Raw genomic sequence first — 23,360 nt, 5'->3', positions numbered from 1 at the left:
CTAGTCCGAAACTCCGGGCAGCTCGCCCCGCCCACTCCCCCCCCACCCCCGTTCACAAATCCGGGCCCAATCCCCGCCCACTCCCGCCCGCGTTCACGCACCCAGGCCCAGGCCCCGCCCCATTGCCCCGCCTTATTCACGCCTCCGGGCTCAGGCCCCGCCCCATTGCCCCGCCTTATTCACACCTCCGGGCCCAGGCCCCGCCCACTCCCCCCTCTTGCATTCACACCTCCGGGCCCCGCCCCCTGCTGCATGAACCGGAAACGCAATGCGCTTTCGAGGCCGCGACCATTGGGAGGGCGGGGAGGAGGTTGCACTGGGCATGCGCGCAGGGGAGGCGCGCGCAGGCGCCGCAGACGCCGCAGGAGGCGCAGTGTTCACGCCCCCTTCCTGCTTCCTCCACTTTCTCACCAACCCGGCCGAGGCCCTGGGGACCCTTCTCCGACCCCGTGGGCGGCAGGTGAGGACCGCCGGGCTGCAGGGACGGGTCGAGCGGTCCCAAGCTCTCTCCGCGGGCTCCGCCCGCCGGGTCTGCCTCGGGGACTTTGGCGCGTCGTGGCGGGAGGCGTCGGCGGCACAGACGAGGGGTCGGGACGCAGTCAGGGGGAGCCGGGCGCAGGCAGGGGAGGCCGGGGCGCAGGCAGGGGAGGCCGGGGAGCAGGCAGGGGGGAGCCGGGGCGCAGGCAGGGGGATCCGGGCGCAGGCAGGGGAGGCCTGGGAGCAGGCAGGGGGGAGCCGGGGCGCAGGCAGGGGGGAGCCGGGCGCAGGCAGGGGGATCCGGGCGCAGGCAGGGGAGGCCTGGGCGCTGGCAGGGGGATCCGGGCGCAGGCAGGGGGAGCCGGGGCGCAGGTCTGGCTCCGGCCTCCCAGGCCCCGTAACCTGTCTTGCTCCCCCTTTGCCGCTTGAGCACAGACGCTGGCGGAGACCTGCCCGCCCGGCCCAGCGCCAGGAGGTGAAGGGATGCTTGTGGGAGAGCTTTCAGGTCCCCGGTAACATCAGGGATCACGGCAGCGTCCTGGGCCGAGGTCTCCACCGCGCACATGCGTGGTCCAGACTGGAAACATGTTTGAAAAGACCGTCAGGCGCCGTGAGCGCTGACACACATCAGCCTGTCTCATGTCCCTGGACCACAGGTTCCGCCTTTTCACGGCCACTAGCGGACACCCTGTCTTTCGGGTTCCAATATTTCACTCCTGCTTCTTTTGGGGACGGTATCGTCTCTCAGCTGGGACCCTGGAGGGTGAAAGGGTGTGCTTTTACCGACACCAGGGTGTTAAACTAAGTCAGGAGTCTGAGGATACCGAGGGGAGGTGAGTGGGTTGAACAGGAACACCTATACTCTGCTATTACGTGTGCGAATTGGTACAACCACTCAGGAAAGCCATTGGACACTACCTAGTGAAGGTGAGGAAGTCCATTGTCTGTGGCCCAACACACACACACTTCCATTTTTATTTTTTTACAGAGAGTGGAAGGGAGGGGGAAAGAACGAGAGACACATCGATGTGAGAGAGACACATCGATGGGTTGCCTCCTGCTCACGCCCCGACCAGGGAATCGAGCCTGCAGCTGAGGTACGTGCCCTGGACCAGGATGGGATCCGAGACCCTTCCGTCCGAGGGCCCACGCTCTTTCCGCGGAGCCGGACCGGCCAGGTCCACACTTTGAACACCATGAGGAAATTTGCGCATGTACACCAGGAGACGTGTACAAGAACGTGCGTAACTGAACTGTTTGTAGTATCACAGGCCCCTCAAGTACCCTCTTGAGTGGATAGGGGGTACGTGGGGTGCCTCACGGAGCAGAGCGTCGTCCCCAGCGGAGACGGATGAGGTGCAGCCTCGCGCCTCTCACAGGGCCAACAGCGAGGAACGGAGAAGGCTGGGCAACGGGTTGTTTGGGGAGAGGAGCATGTGGAAGATGAAGGAAAAGCAGGTGTGACAAGTGTCAGAACATTACCTTTGAAGGTCGAAGGGTATGTTGTCTTAGCCACAGATATAAATCCTGTTTTGCATCCAATCACTATTTAATAGACATTATTCCCAGAAAACGTACCTTTAGAAGAGAAGGGGAAGGATAGCAAGGACCTTCTAAGGCTTTCCCAGGCCAGCCCCCCCACCCGCTCCCGTCACTCGCCTGTGCCCGGATCCCCCTGCCTGCTCCCCGGCCTCCCCTGCCTGCGCCCGGATCCCCCTGCCTGCACCCAGGCTACCTCGGGCTCCGAGAGCAGGCCACGGTGCATGGCCGGCGCTGAGACACCGTAGCACTCAGGGTTAATGGTCCAGTCCTTTGGCAGTGGTTTGTATTGAGAGTTCAAGGTTAAGGATCTGATTTCCCGCTGGACTGGGCACCCTCTGTGTGAGTACTGTCCCCAGAAACGGAGAAGGTGCTTCCTCCATTGGACTGGATTAGAAACCAGGTTTCCGAGGAGAATCTAAACATCGTTACAAACTTAAGCTGTGACTTGAAAGATGGTTGCTTTTTGCCTCGCTTTGTAATTTTCCGATGATTTCTTTTAAAAAATCCTAGGCAGCCCTGGCCTGTGTGCTGAGTGGTTAGACTCGCAGCCGTGGGCAAACGACGGCCCGCGGGCCGGATCCGGCTGTTCTATCCGGTTCTCTTGCTCTCCCCTCCGCTCCTTTACTTTGAATTTATATTAGTTCACACAAACACTCCATCCATGCTTTTGTTCCGGCCCTCCGGTCCAGTTTAAGAACGCATTGTGGCCCTCAAGTCAAAACGTTTGCCCACCCCTGTGTTAGAGGATCAGCCCATGGACCGAAGGGTTTCTGATTCGATTCCCGTTCAAGGGCACACACCTGGGATGCGGGCCCACTCCCCACCCCCAGTGGGGCCCGTGCGGAGACAACCAATCAGCGTGTCTCCCTCACATCTATGTCTCTCTCCCTCCCGTCTCTAAAAAGCAATGGGAAAAAGATCTTCAGGTGGGGACTCAAAAAAAAACGTAAGCAAGGTCTGATCTATGCTAAACATAGTCCTATAAGCCTTGAGGACATGGTGCTACGTGAAGTAAGGCAGGCACAGGAAGGCAAGCACTGCTGGTTCCGTTTCTGAGGTCCCCACAGCGTCAGGGTCGTAGGAAGGAGGGAGGTGGGTGCCGGGCTGGGCGAGGAGTTAGTCTAAGGAGCACAGAGTTGGTTTTACAACATGAGAGGAGTTCTAGGCATGGATGGTGGTGATGGTTGCACAACATGAATGTGCTTAATACATTGAACTGTACACTTAGAAGTGACCGAGGTGGTGAGTTTTACGTTGCCCGTCTCTTACCACAACAATACCTACGTGGCTGGAGAGATGGAGGCTTTTGAATACCGACGTGAATATAAAACTGACAGACATGTTTCAGTGCAGTTCTAGGTTCACTGCAAAACTGAGCAGCAGGTGCAGAGGCGCACGTGTTTTGCTGCCTCCCCGTGATCAACATCCCCACCGGATGGACGGACGGACGGACGGACGGCACAGGGTGCAGCCTGAGATCAAGTCATTATCACCCCAGGCCCACAGGCGGACAGTAGGGGTTGCTCTGGCTGTTGTGCTTTCCGTGGGCCAGACGATTGTACGATGGCACGTGTTTACCGTTTTTATAAAGTAGCCTGGCCAGCGTGGCTCAGTGGCTGAGCATCGACCTATGACCCAGGAGGTCAGGGTTCGATTCCCGGTCAGGGCACATGCCCGGGTGGTGGGCTTGATCCCTAGTGTAGGGCGTGTCGGAGCAGTCGATGATTCTCTCTCACGGTTGATGTTTCTGTCTCTCTTCCTCTCCCCTCCTCTCTGACATCAATAAAAATATATTTAAAAAGAAAAAAATAGGATAAAATGAGCGGAACAGTAACTGGAGGAAAAGCTGATGAGGTTGGTGTATTTGCCTATGTTTCAGGGACCATGGAGGACGCTCCGGGCGCTGAGCAGAGCCTGATGGCGGAGCCCCAGCTGGCCGAAGGAGGGGCAGAAAGCATCGCCCCGGAGGCACCCCAGCAAGAACCCGGGCTGCTCTACCAGGAGGAAACCATTGATCTCGGGGGCGACGAGTTTGGGTCAGAGGAGAATGAGACGGTCTCGGATGATTCCAATAACTTCGTGGACAAGCTCAGTGAGCACATGATGGAGAGCGTCCTCATTTCGGACTCTCCGAACAACAGCGAAGACGACACAGGTGACCTCGGCGGTGACCTTGGTGGGGCGCAGGATGTCCGGGAGCCTGCAGGAGGCAGCGCTGATCTCAGCCCGGACAGTGTCCCAGGCAAAGACGCCGTGGACACTCCCAGTCCCGACAGTGAGAGTGATGGAGACAGAGCACCTCAGGACGTCTCGGGGGTGACTCCTGGCCCCAGGGCGACCTTACAGGGAGACCCGGAGCCAGAAGCGAAAGGCTTGCCCGCCTGTGAGCATGCAGATGCAGGGGAGCCGGGCCCCAGGCCCCAAGGCTCGCCCCCTCCCAAGGACGAGCCCGTGCCCGTGTGCACCATCTTCAGCCAGGCCCCGGCCTTGGCCGCCCAGCCCAGCCCCTTCCTGCAGGACGGCTTCGAGTCCCAGATGGTGAAGTCGCCAAGCTTCAGCGGCCCCAGCCAGCCGGCCTCCAGGACGCCTCCGCCGGCGGTCCAGCCCAGCCCCAGCCTGAGCACGTTCTTTGGGGAAACAGCCAACACCAACTCCCTGGCCTCGGACTTCTTTGATTCCTTCACCACCTCCACGTTCATCTCCGTCAGTAACCCCAACGCAGGCACCGGGGTTCCCGGGCAGCTGTCTCCACTCGCCTCTCCGCCAGGAGCTGCCTCCCCGGGGACAGCGAGCTCAGAGCCAGCTGTTCCCACGGCTTCGCTGGAAATCCCTCAGTCCCCAAAGCCCTTCTCCCAGATCCAGGCCGTGTTCGCCGGGAGCGAGGACCCCTTCGCCACCGCCCTGAGCATGAGCGAGATGGACCGCAGGAGCGACGCCTGGCTGCCCGGGGAGGCGACCAGGGACGTCCTGGTTTCCGTGGCCACACAGCAGCACAGCACCGTGTTCGTCGACAAGGAGAACCTCACCATGCCGGGCCTCAAGTTCGACAACATCCAGGTGAGTCCAGGCCTCTCCAAGCAGAAGGAAACGCTCATGGGTGATCCTCCTCCATGAAGCAGGTCACTCTGTGCACATCTCAGTCCCCAGCTGCTTCTGTTGCTTATATACACGTATACCTTTTACATACATGTACTATGTATGTGTGCATAATACCTTCTATGTACATAGATGCTATATGCAAGTAGAATACCTTTTACATGCATGTATTATGTATGTGTGCATAATACCTTCTATGTACATAGATGCTATATGCAAGTAGAATACCTTTTACATGCATGTATTATGTATGTGTGCATAATACCTTCTATGTACATAGATGCTATATGCAAGTAGAATACCTTTTACATACATTTCGTATGTATGTGTGCATAATACCTTCTATGTACATATATGCTATATGCAAGTAGAATGCCTTTTACATACATGTATTATGTATGTGTGCATAATACCTTCTATGTACATAGATGCTATATGCAAGTAGAATACCTTTTACATACATATACCATATATAAGCGAATACCTTTCAAGCACTGGAAAGTCCTATTTGTAGGCGTCCCTAAGATTCTGATTGTGCGGGTCCGTGTTCTGTCCCTGGTGATTTCGCGCCCTGTTGATGTCCCTGATACAGTGTAAGGAAGTAGTCCTGTCTCAGGGGTGACTCCAGCGAGGGAGCGGGTTACCTCGCGGTTCCCGGAAGTGGCTCCAGGCTTGGTGCGATGGGCTTCCTGGTGACATCGGGGCTCCAGCACACGTAGTCTGCCACCCCCTTTGGTGTTTAAACAGGCTTCATTCCCTTGATTTTTCTGGAAGGCCGTGGTGCGGGCCACAGCTGGCGCCTGGGTCCTCTGCTCAGAGACTGGGCCTTTACGAGACGGCCGGGTGCTTGCGTTGCGTGCGCTGTGCGTGACGCGGACAGAGCTCTCACAGACTCACCGAGGAAGCTGGCAGGCCCCGTAGCAAACCAGAGAAGCAGAAACGTCACGTGTAGCGAGTAGCAGTGTCCGCTCGGCCTCCCTGAGGATAGAAGCGCTCCTGATCCCTTTTCCCGCGCCCTGTGCGGTGCTCTCAGGGCGTGGGAACAGCTGTCCGGCAGCCCTGGGGGACCATGGTTGTTTTAAAAACTGACCTGAACCCCCTCTTGGGGACCTGTCATCAGGACGAAGCCCCACCCTGGCCGCGTGCTCAGATGGAGCGCCGTCCCGTGCCCTGCGAGGCTGCAGGTCCGAGCCCGGTCAGGGCGCGTGCGGGAGGCCGCCATCGTACCGCTGGCCCATCAGTGTTCTCTCTCTAACCAGTTTTCTTAAAGAAGAAGGAGGGGGTCTCGCTAGTGTGCAGATGCCCAGCGTTGGGGTGTCCACAGGTGAGGTTTCTCGTTGCAGAGAACCGAACAACCATCAGGGGGCAGCTGGAGAGCACGGACTCCCCCCTCCGCTGGGGGTGTCGCATACAAGTGATAGCACAGCAGATGTTTGCTGAGCTCCGTGTGTCCTTGGTAGATGGGAAACCGGGTATGAGAGAGCCCGCAGTGAGCGTCTCTCCACCCTGCCCCGAGGTGGCCCGGGACCTGCGCCTGCCTCTTCCCTCCCGAGCTCCGGGGGCGTCCCTGCTCGTCAGTGGGTCCTCCTGGGGTGTCCCTGCTCGTCGGTGGGTCCTCTGGGGGCGTCCCTGCACGTCAGTGGTCTGGCCTCCAGCACCTGCCTTCCAGCTCTCCGCTGTATGCAGTTCTCCCCGCTTCCCCCCGTGATTCTGGGGAAACGGAAGGTTGCCATGCAAGTGACTTAACCCTTAACCTGGTGGCTCTCTGCGGGTGCTGGACCGCGGGTCCTCGGGTGCGTTTGGAAGTGTGCCGAAAGGACCGGGGCCAGCACGTGACGTTCGGGAGGGGACCCAGCAGCTCACTCCCCTGCCGCGGCCTTGGCATCGCGCAGTACACACTCGGCGCTCGCGTTGAGAAAGTGCTGATGTCCTGTGCGGTTTAACCAGACCAGGCGAGGTCAGGGTCAGTGGAAGCTTTATGAATCCTAACCGCCACGCACCGATGGAGAGAGGCGTTTCGGGGTGATGGTCTGGCTGGCTGAGCTAGTGAACGCTGCTGCTGCTGCACTGTCCTGACCTGACCTGACTGCTCGCACATCCTTCCCAGGGAGATGCCGTCAAGGACCTGCTGCTGCGCTTCCTGGGGGAGAAGGCGGCGGCGCGGAGGCAGGGCGCGGACGCCAGCTCGGTGGAGCAGTCTTTCGTCGGCTTGAAGCAGCTCATTGTAAGGAGCAGTGTGTGTGGTGTTCCGTGTTGTGTGTTTTCCTTCGTAATATTTTCCGTGCGGTTAATTACCTGCATGTGTTATCCAGAGCCCTTGCACGTAAGTAGAATTTTGTTAGAATAGATACCAGTCCTGTGTAGCAGAAAGCATCCGTCAACGTGCTTTCAGTTTTCAGTCCAATTAGCCTAAAAGCCATTACTTTAAACGATCAGATTACTTGAAGCAGAGTATACTTGGATTAAATAAGCTTCGTCACATGTAACGTCTAGAGAGAAAGCACTTCGTGTTATTTTTTAAGGGTCCTGTCTCCTCCACTTAGCACGGAAGGCTTGTTCTTGCTCGGGTGTCCCGGGTTCAGGTCTCAGCGGGAAGAGCAGGGAAGTGCATTGTGTTGATAGACTGGCCTGACGTGCGGCAGCAGTGTAGTTCGTCGAGTCTTTCATGTTAATAACAGAAGCATGGTAAACACACAGAACTCACAGCCACATGCAGACCTCACAGATACACGCACACGCAGCCAACACAGCTCCCACTGGAGTGCTGATTTCAAGCTGGAAGGTCAAGCAGAAAGCGCACACAGATGGTTGTCGTGGGAGGGAGGAGGGCGGGGGGGGGGGGGGGGCTGTGGCCAGCTTTCCACAGGTTCTCCCCCGGGTCCGTCGGCAGCTCCGTGCTGGCGTCCCGTGCTTTCTCCCGAGCCGTGTCTCCCGCTTGGCCCCTTCCCCCCGATGGGCACGTGGCAAGGACCTCGGCTGGGCGGGCTGCCTGGCGATGCCGTGCGTGCATCCAGCACGCGGCCCGGGGCTCAAGGGCCCGCCCTGCCTGTGCCTTTCAGAGCAGCAGGCACTGGAGGGCGGCGGTGGACCTGTGCGGGCGCCTCCTCACGGCCCACGGCCAAGGCTACGGCAAGAGCGGGCTGCCCACCAGCCACACGGCAGACTCGCTGCAGGTACAGCGGGCGGGCGGCTCTGTGTATTGGGGGGGAGGGGGGGAGGGAGCGGGCGGCTCTGTGTATTGGGAGGAGGTGGGGGGAGGGGCCGGGACCTTTCATTCCAATAAGAGCAGTGGGAATGAAAAGCAGGTTCCGGACCCCAAATTCAGGCCCAGGGTGAGCATGCTCTGGTCCCCCCTTTGTGACAACACAGTTGTGACCTGGACTTGTCTCTGTCCCGAGACCAGGAGCCTGGAGGCTCAGCAGCCAGTGTCCGTGCAGGGCTGCTGGGGGAGCGGCTGGGGCGGGTCTGGGATGTGGCCCACAGGGCGGGACGGCCTCCTCAGGGCTGCTCTCCCGGTAACAGCAGCTCTTCTGGGATGAGGATGCGGAGCTAGTGTGAACAGGACGAGCCGTCTGGGGGAGCAGGGGGTGGGGGAGGAGAAGGTCCTCCGCATCGAGGGGGCGGAGGAGGCAGCGGACCCTGAACCCGGACTTGACGGTTCCTGCCTCCTGGAGCTTTCCGTGTGGGCACAGGTCACCTGGAGCACTTAAGGGGATGCCTGGGGGAGGGGGGTCAGGCAGGCCCGCCCCCAAGGTCCACCTGCGGGTGACCTGTGCCCCCACCGTGTGCAGCTGTGGTTCGTGCGGCTGGCGCTGCTGGTGAAGCTGGGCCTGTTCCAGAACGCGGAGCTGGAGTTCGAGCCCTTCGGGAGCCTGGACCAGCCCGACCTCTACTACGAGTACTACCCGCACGTGTACCCGGGGCGCAGGGGTAAGGGCTCGCACTGCGCCTGCCTTTCGTTGGCTCTGCTTGGCACACGGCTGGTCCCTCGGCTTCCTTCTTTTCCCGGTTCTGGGAGACCAAGCCCCTGGCGGTGGCCTGAGAGCCTCACCTGTTTGTGACACGCCCACCGGGACGCGCTCATGGGGCGGCCGCGGGTGCACCCTGTCCCCAGGCAGCTCCGGTGAGAGCCCACGGAAGGACGCTGGGGGCTCCCGGGCGTCCTGGTCTTGCTCCAGAGTGAAAAGTGATTTGCACTGTGACCAGGTACAGGCGCGCTCAGAGAGGGGACGCACACGCATCCGTGCGCCCTGCTCCTTCTGTGCCTTCTCTTCACCTCTGCTGTCGTTAATTTGTTGAAAAATGTGGGCGACAGCGTGAGGCAGAGCGGCAGGAAGTGAGGACTAGGGCGGGCGGGGGCGTTGGGAGGTGTTTTGTCGAGCGAGAGGCTGTCCAGACCTTCACGGTCTGCAGGGCCAGCTCACTGAACCGCCCGTGTCTGTCTCCTGTCCTGTTGAGTCCATGAGCCGGGCACTCAGAACAGCAAGTCACACACCCGCGGGTTAAGAGGCAGGGACCGCCTCGTTGTTCTGCCCTCTGCCCTGGCGCTGACGCCCGCTGGTCCTGTCTGCCCGCTGGTCCTGTCTGCCGTCCTGCTGGGGAGTAGGCCACGCTCGGCGCTGCCCTCGGCAAGGACGGTGTGCTGGAGACCCCGGGAATCCTGCAGCTTCCTGAGTAAAGTCGGGTTCAGGGTGCGCTGCCTCCTCCCTCCCCTGAGGACGAGCAGACCAGGAAGCGCGCTGCTGAAGCCGCGGAAATTAAACTGCCTCAGAACTCGGATGAAGAGCAGACGGTGGCCACGCGTCATCAGGCGGTTAATGTAAACCACGAGGGACCCTAGGCCCTCCTGAGCGTGCGACATTCGGCCACGGCGGCGTCTGGGATATGGACTAATCTTTCTTCTCGCTCTGTGGTGTGACCAGCATAAATGAGCAATTCTGATGCATTTCATTTAGCTGCAGTACATGAGCTCACGGGCTGTCACGGCGCAGACACATGATGCGTGTGAAAAAGCCTCAGTGCCTGTTATTAGACGCTGGGCGCCGTTGTACCCGCTCAGCATGTTCACCCCAAGAAGGCGAGCGTCCGGGACCAGCAGCTCCTCCGCTGTTGCTTTTAACTAACTGTTCCTGGGGGGAGGGGCACGTTCACATTTTCTTCTTTCAAAAAACACCTGTTGAAGTTGAATTCTGAAAGAATTTGGCTACATTAATATCGGCTTTATGACTATCCGCCGTGTCCCCCACGTCCAAGAAAGAAAGGTGTCAATTGTTTTCCTCCTGAACAGCAGTGGCGCTCAGTTTCCCTCAGCACTGACGGATGGAGCCAGGGTGCCGGGGTCCCTGTGTCTGGGCGGCCCTGATGCTGCCGTGCCTCCTGCTGGGACAGCCCTGAGGCACAACTTTGGCTCCAAAGGCACATGCATGTGCACATATGCACACATACCATAGACTCTGGCTGAAGCCGCATCCTCAGGACCTGGGCCTGACGCACGCTGGCTCAGCCCCTGTCCTGACTCTGTCCCCCACACCCTCACCTGCTGGCAGATCCTCCGTGCACGTCCCGGGAACCACGCTGAGCACCTTCTGGGCGAGCTTGCCAGCGGAAGGTGCTGGGCCCACAGCGTTCTGTGTTGTCTTGTGTTGGAGGAGGGCCCAGCTGTCTCATCAGTGTGACAGTCTACAGTGCTGCAGGAGACACCCCCCTGACCCTTTGATGGCTGGAGCATGCTTACATGCTAGAACATGCTTACACACTAGGACATGCTTACACGGGCTTCACCCACATGCACTCCGCAGCGGGCACCACGGAGAGCTTGACGGTGTCAGGCGGTCCTGTGGTCCCCGCTCGCATGCCTGTGCGGGGCGGGGCGTGCTCTTCACGGCACCGGCTGACGCTCTGGCCTCGGTCGCAGGCTCCATGGTCCCCTTCTCCATGCGCATCCTGCACGCGGAGCTGCAGCAGTACCTGGGGAACCCGCAGGAGTCGCTGGACCGGCTGCACCGGGTGAAGGCTGTCTGCAGCCAGGTAGGCTCCCCGTCCTCCCGGTCCTCCCGGTCCTCCCCAGTGCCCGCTGTCGCCCCTGCCGCCTCGGGAAGGCAGGCCCGGCCTGCGGGGACGGACCCTGTGCTGTCTTCTCACTGACATCATGGCGGGCGGGGCAGACCTGGGGAGCAGAGTCCTGAGGTCCTTGCTCTTCCGTGGCATTGCTGGTGAAGCAGGCGAGCTCTCGTAGAAGTCACCTGTGAGTGGTGCGCAGGCACGGGGAAGCCGGACGCGTGCCAGGCCCTCGGCTCCTGCAGCGCCCTGAGCACCTGCTGCTGCCAAGCAGGCCCTGGGCAGCATTCCGGACAGTGGTCTACAGGTCCCGGAGCCCACGCACAGCGCCCTGACCCTGCCACCCGCCCCCGACTCAGGACAGCCGGGCCGGAGTGCCCCCGCATCGCCCCCCGCATCGCCCGGTTGGGAAGAACAGTTGTGTGGTGATGAGATCATTCCATTGGTGACGTTAGGCAGACCTGGGGGACAGTGCTCCGCTCCCAGGCGGCCTGCCTCCCGGCCCTGGTCCTCAGAGTCCTCGCAGGGGTGTGGTTGGGGGAGCAGTACACGCACTTGGGGCGGAGCTCGTGTGCGGAGCTGCTCTAAGACTAGAATAGCATGCAGGCAGGAGCGCAGCTTCCGGTTGTTAGAGAAATGAGGTGCCTTCTGGGTCCCGGCTGCTCGGGGGGAGCTTGTATGGGGTTCTGGAGGGCGCAGCCCCACAGCCACAGGTGGGGGACATGGATGATGTAACCCTAACTTCCGGGGCCAGCAGCAGCCCAATCCCAGGACGGTCTCGGCACAGGCGGGCAGGCCCACGGAAGCAGACACCCACCATGTGGTGGCGTGGGGGGCGGTTCCAGGTCATTTCGTCCTTTTGCTTTCCGAGCCTCAGGTGCCGCCACCCGGGTGCTGGGCAGCGAGCGGGACGGGCTGTGGGAAGGGTCCTGAGGCCTGGCTCTCGGAGAACGCGCTCCCGGGTGGGTGTGAGGCGCCCGGGCCCAGGCCCCCTGCAGTGCTTAGCTCTCCTTTGGGTCTGCAGATCCTGGCCCACCTGGAGCAAGGCCTGGCCGAGGACGGCAGCACGAGCAGCATCTCGCCTGAGAACCGGCAAGGTCCGTGCGGCTTCCCTCCTGCGCAGCCCGCTGGGCCTGTGGTCTCGTCCCCTTTCCTTGTCCCTGATCGGCCCTCCCCTCATCCCAGGGCAGCTCCTGGGGCCCTTCGGTCTGGGACTCCGGCCTGGGACTGGGTGAAGAGATGGGAGGAAGGGCAGGCCCACGCCGGTCTGGACCCGAGGCGGGCTGGAGGCGGGGGGGGCGGTGGAAGGGGGAAAGCAGGGTGGGGGGAGGGGGGCTGGGGAGGTTTGAAGATGCCCTGGGGGGCGGCCTGCCAGCTGTGCAGACGCCCTGTGGGGAGTCGGCTTCAGGTGGCCTCATCTTGGGGCGTGTGACCTTCCAGCAGCACCTCTGTGTCTGCCGGGGGAGGTGACAAAGCCCCCTCTGTGGAGCGGGAGGAGGGGTGTCCTGGCTCCCTCTGAAGGTTAGGGAACAGGCCTGGGACCTGGGGAAGGCTGACCCCATGGGGCACCTTGCACAGGCCGTGGGCAGCAGGCCTCCCCCTCCCTTTTCTCCCCCCCCCCCCACCGCCTTCACGGTGAGGAGTTCTCGGGGTGCTGACGCTGGCCCTGGCCCTGGGTCTGTCTCCCGAGGCGGAGCCCTGCCCTCTGTTGCTGCTGTGTCCCTTCATGGCTGGCCTCCTCCCAGAGCCTGGAGCCCAGAGCGCCGGCCTCGGGTGTGCGGGCTCCACCCCGGCCCCCGCCTTCGCTCAGCGCCCTCTCTTGCAGCCTCCGTGCAGCTGTGGCGGTCCCGCCTGGGCCGGGTGACCTGCTCCATGGCCAACTGCCTGCTCCTGATGAAGGTGCGTGGGGCTGGGGCGCACGCGGAGGTGGACATGGCAGGAACACACAGGCCACGGGCTGTGACTTGGGTGCGAATTCCACAGGACGGAGTCTTCCTGTCCCGTGTAGTTAAACGTGGGGCTGGTGGTTCCATTCAAACCGTCGCTCACACTCGTGCCCCCCTCGGTCCCCGTGTTGCCCTGCGCTCCGCCCGGAGGTGGCTCTGTGCTCCCTGTGGTAGCAGGCCTTCTCCTCGTCTGGGGGTGATGGGCGGGGTGCTCAAGGCATCTGGAGCCAGGCTCCCCGCAGCCCTGCTCCCCAGGACAGGACACCGAGTCCCGGCCCAGGGGGCAGCCTACCAGCCACAGGGCCACGGCAAGGCTGCACGGGGCGGGGCGGGGGGGGGCGAGTCGGGGAGAATGTGGAGGCCTTTGTCTCCTCCAGTCCCCCCTCCCCTCCTCTTCCCCCTCCTCCTCGGGCAGCCCTGCAGCTCACACAGCCTGTCCTGGGGCCTCTCCCTGTGAGGACCTGCAGGCCCCCGCCCGGCTCACCCCTGCCCCAGGGTGACCTGCTCTGGACGCTGCCGGCTGAGGAAGCTGCTGCAGGAACCAGGCAGCCACAAGGCAGCAGCCTCGCTGTCCACACCTGGGCCCCGATGAGAGGTGGGGGCTCCCCCATGGCCCCCAAGGTCATCCCGAGCTGCAGTGTGGGCAGGCAGGCAGTTTACGGAGTGGAGGAGCGTGACCGTGGTGCTCCATGCTTGCGGGCTGCTGTGTGATGGAGCCATGGACCCTCCGTGTGAGCGTGGGGAGGGCTGGGAGCAGGGGTAAGTTTAGAGCCACAGCAGCTCATCCGCCCGTCACAGAGGTGTGGCCAGGACCCGCTGGACGAGCCAGCACAGGGGTCCCCGTGCCGGCGCCCCACCTTCTGTGCCCCTTAGTGTATGCCACTGGGGTGCAGAGTGCCCTTCACATCCCGGGGAGCCTCCAGCTCTGTGTCCCCCAGCCCCAGCACGGTGGTGAGGACGGTGCGGGTGAGGAGCGCTATTGCTCACAGCGTTTTCCCTTTAGGCTCACATGTCCTCGTCCTGTCCCTGTCCCCTCGCACCTCAGCCACACCTGCCCCGGGGCCCGGGTGGGCAGGAGGGAGGTGTGCCCCGAGCCCGCAGCCTCCTCGGTGACCAGCTGCTCCCCGAGGCTGCAGCCCTGCCCCTCCGCCCTCACACAGGCCATTCTCCCCACCACTGCCCGTCAGCCAGCTCTGACCCCGCTGTCCCCCAGCCCTGCGGCCCTGTCGGCTTCACGGGAAGTCCCCGCGCAGAGAAACCAGCACAATCGTGAACTCACAGGCAGACACTGCACTCATGTGGCTAAACCCCTCAGGAGGGAGGTCAGCTGTTCCAAAACTCGCGGCTTTTCTGCATTTTTAAGACACGAACAGAAAATTATGGGATGAACATGCTTTTCTTTGTTGTATTGTCATCATACCTCTAGGCACCAAGCATGTCTTCTGCCTGCATGTGGGTAGCATGTAGAGGATGTCCGCACAGAACATGTTATTGTTTCAAAAATGCTTTTACGGTGAAAGTATTGAATTTGAAATTGTAGATGAACCTTTCATTTCTGAGTTTAAAAAAAGTGAAAATGGTTGCAATTAAGGCCCCTCAAGCTCGTGCTGTTTCCACCCAGTGGCCGCGCCCAGCATCGCAGGCCTTGTGGTCTTGCTATGTGGTGTCACGTTAATTAAATTATGTGTGTGGGCTAACAGTGGGCTATTTAATCAGCCATTTAATTATTTTGAATAACATTTCTGTTACAGAGGAATAAATATTAATTTAACTTTGTAACGATGGGAGATGTATTCATGTGCTCCCGCCCCGGGTGTCTACGTAATGCACTCCGGCACAGCCACGTGTCACGGGGCTGGGAAAGTCCTCTCTATTTTATTTTATTTTATTATCATTTTTACCCTCCCCTGAGGATATGTTTATTGATTGAGAGAAACATCAGTTGGAGAGAAAAATCGATCGGTTGCCTCCGGGATGGGACCCACAGCCTAGGGATGTGCTCTGACCAGGGATGGGACCCACAGCCTTTTGGTGCACAGGGTGACACTCCCACCTACTGAGCCACCCGCCCAGGGCTCACCTCTCACTTTGTTGTTTGTTAATCCTCGTCTGAAGGTATTTTTCCATTGAGTTGGAGGGAGGCAGGCAGGCAGGCAGGCATCAGTGTGCGAGAGGCACAGTAATTGGTTGCCTCCGACCTGGATGGTGCATGGTGCATGCCCGGACTGACGGGGAATCTAACCTGAGAGCCTTCTGTGCTCAGGCCAACGCTCTAACCTCTGAGCACTTCAGCCAGGGCTCACCTCACTCTGTAAATGTCACTGTCTCTCCTTAGGTTCCAGAGGCCTGCAGGTGTCCTCCGGCCTGCAGGCGGGCGAGGCGGGCGTGCCCTGGGTAGGCGGGTGGTTCCTGCTGGGCCTCCTGCTCCCTGCCACGCATGTGTCCCTGTGTCCTCCACCCGGGGTCCCCACCTGACAGCCGCTGCTCCCGCAGGACTACGTGCTGGCCGTGGACGCCTACCGCTCCGTCATCCAGTTCCACCCCGAGCAGGAGCCGCAGCTGCTCAGCGGCATCGGCCGCATCTTCCTCCAGGTGGGCACTGCCCGCGAAGGCGCGTGGGGAAGGCCGGGCTCACTGACCATCCCCGGGGACTCTGGGCAGCTAAGGTAGAACCGAGAAGTGAGCTCATGGGACAAAGAACTCGCTGGGCCGGGCGGACAGGGGGTGACTGTCTGTCATTTCACTGGTCACAACCAACCAGAGGATCGACGGGGGCTGCCACATTGCACCAGACTGTCCACGCCATACTTGCCCATGTGTTAGTCTTTCGTTCTTTTTTCATGCCATGTCACACTGCGCTGCTGTGCCAGCGTCTCTTTCTGAAAGTATAGGCTGCAAACCGCGCGTCTAACGTGGCCCGCGTGTTGGTCTTGAGCGTGGCCCGCGTGTTGGGTTCGATTCGGCCGCAGTGAAGTCCACCCACTGCATCCTACGTGTCTCTGGCAGTTTTAACAGGAAGTGATGCGTGGCGAGCGGTCAGAGCCCCTGCTCAGCACGAACGTCTTCATGACGTGACACCGGGGCTGAGCTGGGCGCGGCTGCAGATTTTGCCTGAACTGACTGTGACTCTGTCAGAGCAGATTGGAGACATAAAGACGGCTGAGAAGTACTTTCAGGACGTGGAGAGAGTGACGCAGAAGCTCGACGGGCCGCAGGGGAAGATGATGGTGCTAATGAACCGGTACGTGAGCTCACACTGAACGTGTCCCGCAGCTCCCAGCGCACAGCCCCGTCCCGGCTCTCAGAACCGGAACGAGTCACAGCCCAGGAGCGGACGGGTTTCCTTGAATCACAGCCATTCTTTTAGCCACAAGAATTGACTTTAAGAATTTTTCTTTGTTTTTCAGAGTACTCACATTGCCCCCATTTTTCACATAAATTAGCGTCTGTATGTACTCTCCCAGCACCCACTGTCTGTAATTCCTCTGCCGCTGTGTCCCAGGCTGGCTCTTACGGGCCAAACACCCATCGCACCGCGAGGCCCGGTGATGCTCCCTCGGGAGCAGAGAAGCTGAGGCAGGACCCTTTACAGCAGGAGGTGTAGGTGCAGTGCCCAGGTCTGGATTGATAACGGCTAGACCGCCTTCTTTTTTTTAAGAGAAAGTGTATTTAGAAAGTCACAGAGGCAAAAGGGGGGCCTTGGGGCTTAGGAGAAGGTGAAGGTAGTGACTGCGCCCCGAGAGGAGGGGAGGGAAAGGCGGGTGCTCCCAGCACCTTAATTCCTATCCAGAATGCGAGCTATGGGCCAGCCGACGGCACTCACTGTCCGCCTGGAGGTCACCGTCCCAGGCGGCTCAAGGTCACACTTGAGGGCGAACATCGCCCGTGCCTCTGCCCTAGGAAGCTGACGCTTTACCTGTTGCTTCTGTTCCAGAGCTTTCCTTCACCTCGGTCAGAATAACTTTGCAGAAGCCCACAGGTTCTTCACAGAGATCTTAAGGATTGACCCCACAAATGCAGTGGTAAGGCGCTTCGGCAGATGTGGGCTCACACCTGCGGGCCCCTGTCCAGCCCTCTGGCCCGGGCGGTGGCCATGGGGGGTGGGGCCCGGCCTCCGCACGCCCCGGGCACAGCCCCAGTCCTGATGCCCCGTCCTCTGAGTGGGTGGGGGTCCCAGCCTGCATGCCCTGGGCACAGCGCCGTCCTGACGCCCCGTCCTCTGAGGGGGTGGGGGTCCCAGCCCGCACGCCCCCGGCACAGCGCCGTCCTGACGCCCCGTCCTCTGAGGGGGTGGGTCCCAGCCCGCACGCCCCGGGCACAGCGCCGTCCTGATGCCCCGTCCTCCAGGCCAACAACAACGCGGCCGTGTGTCTGCTGTACCTGGGCCGGCTCAAGGACTCGCTGCGGCAGCTGGAGGCCCTGGTGCAGCAGGAGCCTGGGCACTACCTGCACGAGAGCGTGCTCTTCAACCTGACCACCATGTACGAGCTCGAGTCCTCCCGCAGCCCGCAGAAGAAGCAGGCGCTGCTCGAGGCGGTCGCCAGCCGCGAGGGCGACAGCTTCAACACGCAGTGCCTCAAGCTGGCCTAGCCCCGCCGGCTCCGGCTCCCGGAAACTGCGCCGGGAGCCAACCTGGGGCGGGGCCTCGCTAACCCTCTTGGACTGGGGTCGGAGCGCGCCTCCCCGGTCCGGGGCCAAGGCCAGGTATTGGGCAGTTCGCTCAGCTGCAGCCAGTGGGACCCCCAGCGCTGCACCGTCCGTGGGTTCGGGGTGAACGTGCCGTGGGTGGTGCATGGACAGAGTCTGTAGGACACTCTGGGTCCTCGTGCTGCTTGTTCCTGGAGGCTGGGCCGCTTGGTTTGTTCTGAACGTCCTCAGAGGAAAGCGGGAAGGTGTAACATAAACCGTTCCCACGTGTCTGGGCGTCGGAGCATTTATAACTATGGAGGAAGACACCACGGGACGACACCCCCTCCTTCCCAGCCCCAGAGGGACCCATCGTCTCGCTCATCGGCTTCTTTCCAGCCCAAGCATGAAATTAGACAGCTACGTATTTATTTCTAAGTTTATTGATGGGAGAGAGAGACTTCCATTTGTTCCACTATTTATGAGTTCATTGGCCGAGGCTGTACGAACCCACAGCCTGGTGTGTTGGGATGATGTGCTAACGGAGCTACTGGCCAGGGCAAGGCACCTGCTTTATTTTAAACAAGAAAGCGGCACGAGTCCCCCTAACATGAGGGCTGTCCCCCTCCCCACCGGAGGTGGGAGAAGAGTCCTGCCACCTGCTTACACCTGCACATGGGTGGCGTGGCCTTGACCGCAATCTGCATCAAGTCTCGCATCAGGTCCCAACGGGGCAGCCAGGCAGGGACACGGACACACGTGGCTCGAGGCGAGCGGGTGCCGGCACGGCCACAGTGGCTTCTACATAAAAACCATGCTTACGGCTCCTTCCACTAAAACATACTCTGATTGGACGACCTCCCAGAGGGACAGAAAAGCGAGGAGGATACAGGAGGTTTCCTGCCGCTGTCACGTGCAGGACCGCCCGGGCGAGGGGTGTGCGGGCCCCAGGGGACCACTATGCCCTCTGCGCCAGGGACGCCATGTACCGCCCCCGAGCCTCCAAGTGGTCCGCTGGCCGGTTGTGCGCCGTCCACACCGGTTCTCCCACGAACAGCCGCATGGCCTTCACATAGTTCTAGGAAAGAGCACACAGCTCTGGTTAGACCGGCCACCGAGGCCTTTAACTCATGTCTCAGTCTGTCAGTCACATCCTACCCGCCTGCCTCAGAGCCACACGGTCCCACCTGCTCGTCCAGCGTGAAGCGGTGATAGATCCCCGCAGGGAGGGTGATCATGTCTCCCTTCTCCACGGCAATGCGGATCCACCTGTCCTCCGCGTCCCTCACGTCGAAGTACCCGCTGCCGTCCAACACGTAGCGGATCTCCTCGTCCAGGTGCAGATGCTCCGTGTAGAACATTTTGATCTAGGCCACGAGGGACACTGTGAGTTGCCTGCAGACCAACCTCAGTGACAGAGCTGAAGAGGGCAGAATTCTCCCCCAGAAAGTCTGGGGCATTATAGCGAGTGTAAGGGGGAGCTAGGATGTTTGAGTCCTCCCCACCAGCCAGCACTTAAAGAATTCACGCTGACAGCACTGCCGCGGGCCAGGCGGAGGTCTAAACAGTGCCACGTACAACCCGCCTGGGTGCGCTGCGGTCCCCATCGGCAGACGAAATGTGGCAGAGGTGAGGTCGCTGGCCCGACGACACAGCCTGCATGTCAGAGCTGAGACTCCCAGACAGCCTGGCTCCTGCTCATAACCCACCACACCTGGCAGTCATGCGATCATACAGTCACATGCAGTCATACTAATCACATGTCAGGATCACATGTGCAATTACATGATTACAGGCGCACACAGTCATGCTCACACTGGAAGGTCAGAAGCCACATGAAAATCTGTTAAAGGTAGTCACCTTAATAAAGAATTTCTCTTTGTTCAAATCTACTTTTCTCTTTCCCCCAATATCTTAATAAAAAATTCAAATGTGCATCACTCTGATATAAAGTCCAATGGAAACAGTAAAAGAAAAAGTCTAGGCTGAACATTTTAAAAACTAAAGGTAAAAATGTTTAAAGCTCTGCACCGGGAGCGAACCTGCGACCCCTCCGAACCCTGGAGCTCCTTGCCTTCTCCTCGTAGTCGGGCAGCTTCTCCTTGCTGAGGGTGACGATGTCCATCCAGGAGTAGTTTCTCTCCTTCCGGATCTTCTCCAACTCAGGGTCGCTCTCGTGTCTGTCAGCATCCAGCTGAAGGGGTGAACAACGAAAAGGAGGCCACGTATGCAAGGAGGCACAGCACCTCTGGGCTGCCCACGTGCTTGTCTCCAGATGGATCAGGCCGGTCAACCCCAACGAACCTCCCGCTCCGTCCCCAACTCGAGTGATTCTCCCTGACAGCTGAACAAAACGCAGCTGTATCAGCTCCTGCTCCCCAAGTCCTTCCTGGGGTTCCTCTTCACACCTCGGGTCCCACTGCCAGGGGCTTCGGTGGAACGCTCATGGCCTCGGGTCTGTCCACACACCCCTCCTCCCCATGCGTCCTCTGCCAGCCTCCACTCCGAAGCCCAACTGAGCTCCCCATGGCCAGTCTGCTTCCCCGGGTCAGAGTGCCTGCTGCCATGGCCCACAGCTAAAGGCCAGGCACCAGGCTGCCGCACCCGACCGGCCTTCAGCCATCCAGCCCAGGCACCTTTCCTCCTCGTCCTATTCCCTATTAAAAAAAATAAAAATCAGCCCAGCCCGTGTGGCTCAGTGCTTGAGCATCAACCTATGAACCAGGAGGTCACAGTGGCTCAGTGCTTGAGCATCAACCTATGAACCAGGAGGTCACAGTGGCTCAGTGCTTGAGCATCAACCTATGAACCAGGAGGTCACAGTCCATTCCGGGTCACGGCACAGGCCCGGGTTTGGGGGGGGAGCGGGCGTGCAGGAGGCAGCCAGTCAATGATTCTCATCATTGATGTTTCTGTCTGTCTCTCCCTCTCCCTCCCTCTCTGAAATCGATTTTTAAAAAAGAAAAAAACTACATTGTAAACCAAAGAGGAGTATTTGCTACTCTTCAACAATTCTTTTTTTTATATATATATTTTATTGATTTTTTTTTTACAGAGAGGAAGGGAGAGAGATAGAGAGCCAGAAACATCAATGAGAGAGAAACATCGATCAGCTGCCTCCTGCACACCCCCCACTGGGGATGTGCCCGCAACCAAGGTACATGCCCGTGACCGGAATCGAACCTGGGACCTTTTCAGTCTGCAGGCCGATGCTCTATCCACTGAGCCAAACCGGTTTCGGCTCTTCAACAATTCTTGATGCTTCGCCCAGCAGCCCTGGCACCTGACCGCTTCCTCCACCCACCTGGAACGCTTTCATCCCGTTCATGACCACACCCTCTGTTCTTTAAGGTCCTATTTTAACGTCACTCCCCTAGGGAGCCAGCGGATTTAGCCTGAACTAACGAAAACCAAGGGCAGTGTATTCAGCATGCTGGCCTTGAACTGTAATGAAACGCACATGCTATCATGAGAACTGAACAGCAAACTCCCAGCTATCTCAAAGCACTAGCCGTCAATACGTTACGTCTACAAAGATGACTCCCCAAATTAGCGGATCCGCCTGGCCATGTGCACGCGACGACAATCTAGCTTCACACCGTGTGAGGGCTCTATGCTCCGCTGTGTGACCCCGAGCAGGCGTGCACGCATGCTCCCTCTGTGCCCCTGACCAAGAACGCTATTGGTAGAACACATGGAATGCACCGGGCACTCGGAGCACCCAGCAAACGTCACTGAGTTCGGGTGGCCTTTGGACCCACCGTCCCATCCGGGAGGAAGGGAGAGGTAAGGGTTTGACACCTAGGTGACCCTTCATCTCACCCCCTGAGCACACCTGCAGGTTGACAGTATCTCATTCTTCCTCTTAAATGCCAAGGCACAGGCGTGAATGCCTGCAGTCACGCGGCCCTTGGGGTGCTTTAGGTGTGGATGCATTAACTTTATTAGAAAGCAAAACTTATTTCCCTGCCAACATAGCCTTTAAACCCTTTCATTGCTTTGCAGTGTTAAATCTTAGCCCAGGGAAAGATAAACATGTAAAAATTAACAAACACACAAAAGGCAGTTTGAATTCCAGAACGCGCACCTCAATGGGGCAGCCTGGGCCCACCACCCGCTCCCCGCTGACCCCTAGCCTGTCCCAGCCAGCACGCCCCGTCCCAGCGGGGTCCCTCTGGAGCTAGGAACCGAGGGGCGTGGGACCTCGCCCTGGACCCGCTTGCTGCTGCTGCTGAGCATGCGCAGCAACGCTGGCCACCCACCACCAGGCCTAGCTGCGGAGCATGCGCAGCGCGCTCAGGCGGCCGACCACCAGGCCTCGCTACTGAGCGTGCGCAGCACCCCTGGCCGCCCACCACCCGGCCTCACTGCGGAGCATGCGCAGCGCGCTCAGGCGGCCGACCACCAGGCCTCGCTACTGAGCGTGCGCAGCACCCCTGGCCGCCCACCACCCGGCCTCGCTGCGGAGCATGCGCAGCGCGCTCAGGCGGCCGACCACCAGGCCTCGCTACTGAGCGTGCAGGCGGCGGACCAGCGGGCACGGGCTGAGCGTGCGCAGTGCCGGGTCCTGTCCAGGCCGCGGTCTCGAACTCGGCGGAGCGGGGTGCGCGGCGTCCGGGGACTAAGAGGCACCCCGCCCGCCGCCCCGCCGCGCGCCCGCGTACCTTCCAGTACAGGACCCCGAGCCGGCGCAGCTGCTCCAGGCCGACCGGGCGGGCGGGCTCGGGGCGGTGGGGCCGGCGGGGGTCGTCGGCGGAGTCGTCCAAGTACCAGGCCTGCACCATGGCGGCTGCGAGCGGAGCGCGACCTGAGCCCGGGGGCGGCGCCTGCGCTCCGGGAGGCCCGCGGCGGGCGGGGCGGTTCCGTGCCTCCGGGCGGCTGCAGCCGAGCCCTGCGGAGTCCTCCACGCCGAGATCCAAGGCGCGATAGCCGCCGCAAGGACCCGAGGCCAAGTGCGTGGTTTGGTTAAACCCGCTCAGCCGGAGCCCGCCCCGCGGGGAGGAGCCGGGGCACCCGTTCCAGTGGTTCCTGCCTTAGGACAGGCTGCATTCGACCCTGTCGTTGTCAATAGAAACGTGTCCCCCCACAAAACATCCCGGCCGGCGACCTAGGAACCAGGAGGTCACGGTTCCATAACCGGGGCGTGCAGGAGGCAGCCGGTCAATGGTTCTCATCATTGATGTTTTCTTTTCTTTTTTAAATATATTTTTTTATTGATTTCAGAGAGAGAGAGAGAGAGACACTGATGAGAGAGAATCACCGTGGGCTGCCTCCTGCACGCCCCACACGGGGGATGGAGCCCACAACCCCCGCCTGTGCCCTGACCCGGAATCAAACCCGGACCTGGTTCTTAGGTCAACGCTAAACCACTGAGCCACACTGGCCGGCCCATCATGGATGTTTCTCTTTCCAGTACCTTCTGAAATCAATAAAAATACATATTTTTTAAAAAGAACAAAACGAAACACACACACACAAAGATGAGCGTTCTCAAGCTCAAAGAGACAGGACCAACTGAGAGAGTGGGCTGAGGTGGAGGGTGGAGGAGAGAGAACAGGATGCCCGGCTCCCATTGGGCCACCAGGTGGTGAGGCTGCTGTGGCGGCTGCTGCTGCT

General features: G+C 60.2%; 2 protein-coding genes across 4 annotated transcripts; one reads left to right on the top strand and one right to left on the bottom strand.

Moving 5' to 3' along the window:
- The first annotated feature begins 329 nt into the window (after positions 1–329).
- On the top strand, positions 330–18,164 carry TRAPPC12 (trafficking protein particle complex subunit 12). Of its 3 annotated transcripts, none has more exons than XM_080684027.1 (12): positions 330–460; positions 3,899–5,076; positions 7,223–7,339; positions 8,175–8,288; positions 8,907–9,045; positions 11,030–11,142; positions 12,197–12,269; positions 12,998–13,071; positions 15,612–15,710; positions 16,259–16,359; positions 17,053–17,140; positions 17,466–18,164. In XM_080684027.1, exons 2-12 carry the CDS (start codon positions 3,904–3,906, stop codon positions 17,706–17,708), a joined length of 2,334 nt encoding a protein of 777 aa, XP_080540153.1. In that variant the 5' UTR covers positions 330–460; positions 3,899–3,903; the 3' UTR covers positions 17,709–18,164. The 3 variants fall into 3 exon arrangements, with proteins under 3 accessions (XP_080540153.1, XP_080540155.1, XP_080540154.1); XM_080684029.1 differs by lacking the exon at positions 330–460 and adding an exon at positions 1,514–1,574; XM_080684028.1 differs by lacking the exon at positions 330–460 and adding an exon at positions 1,841–1,975.
- A 14-nt stretch (positions 18,165–18,178) lies between these two features.
- Positions 18,179–23,260, bottom strand: ADI1 (acireductone dioxygenase 1). Its single transcript, XM_080684030.1, has 4 exons — positions 22,409–23,260; positions 19,819–19,938; positions 18,932–19,111; positions 18,179–18,822 (listed from the first exon to the last, which is right to left on the bottom strand). Exons 1-4 carry the CDS (start codon positions 22,526–22,528, stop codon positions 18,703–18,705), a joined length of 540 nt encoding a protein of 179 aa, XP_080540156.1. The 5' UTR covers positions 22,529–23,260; the 3' UTR covers positions 18,179–18,702.
- Between the last annotated feature and the right edge of the window lie 100 nt (positions 23,261–23,360).

Source organism: Plecotus auritus (assembly GCF_963455305.1).
Source record: "Plecotus auritus genome assembly, chromosome: 8".
NCBI lineage: Eukaryota > Metazoa > Chordata > Mammalia > Chiroptera > Vespertilionidae > Plecotus > Plecotus auritus.
The sequence above is the reverse complement of the archived record's forward strand: the minus strand, read 5'-3'. Positions and strand labels throughout refer to the sequence as shown.